The sequence below is a fragment of the Solanum verrucosum genome, unplaced genomic scaffold, assembly GCF_900185275.1.
Source record: "Solanum verrucosum unplaced genomic scaffold, falcon-dt-bn FXZP01000239.1, whole genome shotgun sequence".
NCBI classification, from domain to species: domain Eukaryota; kingdom Viridiplantae; phylum Streptophyta; class Magnoliopsida; order Solanales; family Solanaceae; genus Solanum; species Solanum verrucosum.
In genome coordinates, this window is record NW_026020009.1 from 2,657,488 (window position 1) to 2,661,238 (window position 3,751).

Sequence of the window (3,751 nt, forward strand, 5' to 3'; positions counted from 1 at the left end):
AAATACTGGTATATCCATCTAACACAAGAACATTTAGCTCTAAATAAAAAAAAACAAATTCTCACTATTTCAGCTATAATGTCTCCAGAGAGTTACCATGCTCACCTGATTCATGAGAACTACGACAAAAAATGCAACAAATTTGTGCATTTGTAAATCATAGAAGCATCAAACCTCAATTTGAACCAAAGAGAGAGAGAGAGAGAGAGAGAGAGAGAGAGAGAACATATGTGATAATTAAACTTTGGTAATCACAGAATATCGGTATTATGTGAAAAACCTGGATCCGTTTCTACTTCTAACTTGTGCTCCAGAGACTGGTCAAATTGCATCAGCAGGCAATTAGAGAAAGAGCAATATCCTTCAAAGGGCTTGCCTTGAATACCATAAACATTAGTCTAGTAGGCAAAGAACACCTACGTAATGCCTTACAATGATCAAGAAAGTATAACTGCAATGCAACTCCCTTATCACAAACAACAAACACAACACCAACTCACCATTCCAAGTCACTACGTAAAACCATAATCATTCTCCAAAATAGATCGGTAATGTTATTTGACGTAATTTCTTCTCTGAAGACTAGTTCTGCATATTTCTCAACAAGATGGAAAATGGATCATTCAACAGTTTCAGAACTTCTATTCATATCTCCCCTATTAGGTACTAAAATCACAAAAGTTGCAAATATCTGATTCTGAAAGAGCTCTAGCTATTCAATTCAAACTAAAATTTATCCAGCAGAGGTTTTCCTTCAACCAACTTAACAAGAAATTAACATGAAAAAATATTATGGGAGCTATTCAAGTATGTTTTACACTACTACCAATAATACCACCCACAATTAATATATAGTTCTACAACCAAAAGAAAAATGAAACAGGTGGTCAAGATCATATCAATGAAATTCAAGAAAAGCACCATTTATAGTAAATATTAGAATTAAATTACTCTTCAAGAGAAGAGGAAGAACACAAAATCCATTAACAAAAATGTCTGACTATTGTCATTCAAACAAGTTCTATAATCTCAGGGTAATGCAATACAGAAGGAAACAGAAGTGAATTTACCCAAACACTTCATGTCCTCCTCCGCTAAATTGAATCTTCACTTTGGCAAATGAATATCTCAACTATCTCACAAAAAATCCCTCCCAGGATTACCTCAACCTTTCTGCACACAAGGTATAACCGTATTTAATACTGCTACACCACAGTTACCACTTATCTGATTAGAGCAGTCGAGCCCCTCAAGGTGCAACCTAAAACCTGCCCCTGAGCACCTCCTTTGTTGAGAAAACGTTCCCAACTGTTGTAAGACTTAGCCATTTTCTCTTTTGCAGTTCCCAGGCAAAATATATTTGTACTTGTCTGGATTTTCAAACAGATAAGAAGGAAGATCAATTGCTGAGTACGAATGGGGGATAGGCCCCATGTTGCCGATAATATCCTTGAACGTGTACTCCTCAGGAAGCATGTCATATAAATCAGCTCCTTTACAAATGACATCCTGAATCCTTGTAGGATTCAGATAATGTGAAAACCTCACTCTATCACTGTGGCTGTAAGCTTTCATCTTGAATATAAAGTCACTAATGTGGCGGAAACAAAAGCTACAATGCCAACCTGCATCTGCCAAAATGTAATCACTCTGACGATAGTGTGCATATCTAGTCTTACCACTCTGATACCTGTGGACTGAAGCTCTCCAGCTTCTGTGCTTAATCTGAAATTCAAATGAGTACAAGTAATTCTTCAGATGAAGGTGAAGGACATGAGGAATGTCATCACACCACCTCAAAAGATTAATAGTATGAGCGTTAGGAATCTCATCAACGTCGGACATTATGAGCAAATCATCATCCTCAATGCCAGCAAGTCTCAGAAGTTGGTCCAATGCTACTCTCTGATATGCCTCTTCAAAAAATGGATTTTCACCTTTTTCGTCTCTTCCGGCAATGTTTCCATATGCCAAGCGAGGCTCAATGAACTTAAATTGGTCCCTATTAAGTGCAAAATTGTGGAGTTTAGGCAAACCAGTAAATGTTGAGTTTGACTCAAGAAGAACAAACTGTGTGATGTAAGGATACAACTCCTTCCATCTGATTTTAAGCATATCGACTTCATTACTGAATAGAACAGCATCAAAGACGCGCCTAGGATATTCACGAATTCCCCATCCATGTAGTTTACAAATATCCTCCATTGGTACATTCTCATGATAATAATGAGTAATTTCAATAAAGGGCTTTGGAGGAGATTGCCAGAGGGGACGGAGGAAGTAGGTAATTTTCTGCCCATGCAAGTATGCACCAACTATGAACATTGGCACGAACACAACCAAAAAAATGAGAGCCTTCAAATCTAATCCTCGAAGCATACACCGTAGTCTTGACATGCTTAATGTTGTGGGTGAATCCTGCTGCACATTAAAACAGTAACTTTCTAAGTACACAACCAAAAGTAGTAATAACCCAACATGTTAAATCTTTTTTTCTTCCCTTTTGGGTGGAGAGGGTAGGTGGTGCCAGACATGTCATCTATAAGTTCAAACAGATACTTCTTAAGAACCAACTGACAAAGCATTGACCAAGGAACTCCAAACATGTTCAGTATATACAAATAGTTTTCTCATGAATCCTTCAACACAGAGAAACAAATTAATTTACTGTTCCAAACATATTCAGTATATACAAATAGTACAAATTTTGTTTCGCTGTTTGGAATTTCAAGTCTTGTACAACCATAAGACTTGAAATTCCAAACAGCAAAACAAAGTATCAGAAAGAGTGCAATAGAGGAAACAGGGAATTTCAATCCTTGATCTACTGATACAAAACAATTGGAAATTACACAATTTTGTCTACATAAAAAAAATTATTTTGCATTTTTTAATTTTTATTTTAGAAAAAAAATAACTTTGGCTACAAGTATTTTCCTATCAATTGAGGATTCTGGGTTTACAGATAATCCATTCTAGAAAAGACAATAAAAAAGCACATTCTAGAAAGAGAGAAACATATGATCTTGGCAGAATTTTGAATTTGAAAAAACAAACAAACAATGAGATGAAAAATAAAGTGTAAAATTGTGATTATTACCTGTCCACAAACATCTGGGCAAATATCATCACTCTTCTTCGAAGTGTAATAGTAACCATCAGACATCATGAGAACCAATCTAATCAACAAATGCTGGTTGATTACCCCTCTTTCCTGTTGTCAAAGATCGTTAATGGAACTGCAGACATTTACCCCGAGGGCTTCTCTAATGGACAATTCACAACTTAATAATAGCCGTTTGCTGGGTTCCGATGGATATATATATACACACACAAACAGAGAAGCCTAGTTGTAGTTCGACAAGGATAGAGAAAAATAAATTTATGGACCAATTTCTAGTTTTTGCATAATATTGGGGGCATAATATATAAATATAAAACTTAACTTGGCAATGACCTTTAATTTTGGATGTGTATAAGTTGACACTTAAATTTGTATAAATTGAACAAATAGACACATATGTGCTACATGACAATTTTGTAATCTACATTGCGTCCTTCATATATTATGGCATGTAGCATATGTGAGTCTACTTGTTTAATTTTATACTCCATCAGTTCCTAATTACTTGTCCATTTTTTCTTTTTTAGTTGTCCCTAATCTCTTGTCCATTTTGACAATTCAAGAAAAGACAAACTTTTTTTAACCTATTATACCCTAAATTAATTACTTTGAAAAGAGATAAAACTT

The 3,751-nt window shown here is 35.3% G+C and overlaps 1 protein-coding gene across 2 annotated transcripts; it reads right to left on the reverse strand.

The window, feature by feature from the left end:
- Nucleotides 1-1,114: 1,114 nt before the first annotated feature.
- LOC125819778 (uncharacterized) lies at nucleotides 1,115-3,247 on the reverse strand. 2 transcript variants are annotated; one of them, XM_049499223.1, is made up of 2 exons: nucleotides 3,101-3,247; nucleotides 1,115-2,418 (listed from the first exon to the last, which is right to left on the reverse strand). In XM_049499223.1, the coding sequence occupies exons 1-2, from the start codon at nucleotides 3,167-3,169 to the stop codon at nucleotides 1,321-1,323; spliced, it is 1,167 nt and encodes a 388-aa protein (XP_049355180.1). In that variant the 5' UTR covers nucleotides 3,170-3,247; the 3' UTR covers nucleotides 1,115-1,320. The 2 variants fall into 2 exon arrangements, with proteins under 2 accessions (XP_049355180.1, XP_049355179.1); XM_049499222.1 differs by having other exon boundaries at nucleotides 1,115-2,421; nucleotides 3,101-3,230.
- Between the last annotated feature and the right edge of the window lie 504 nt (nucleotides 3,248-3,751).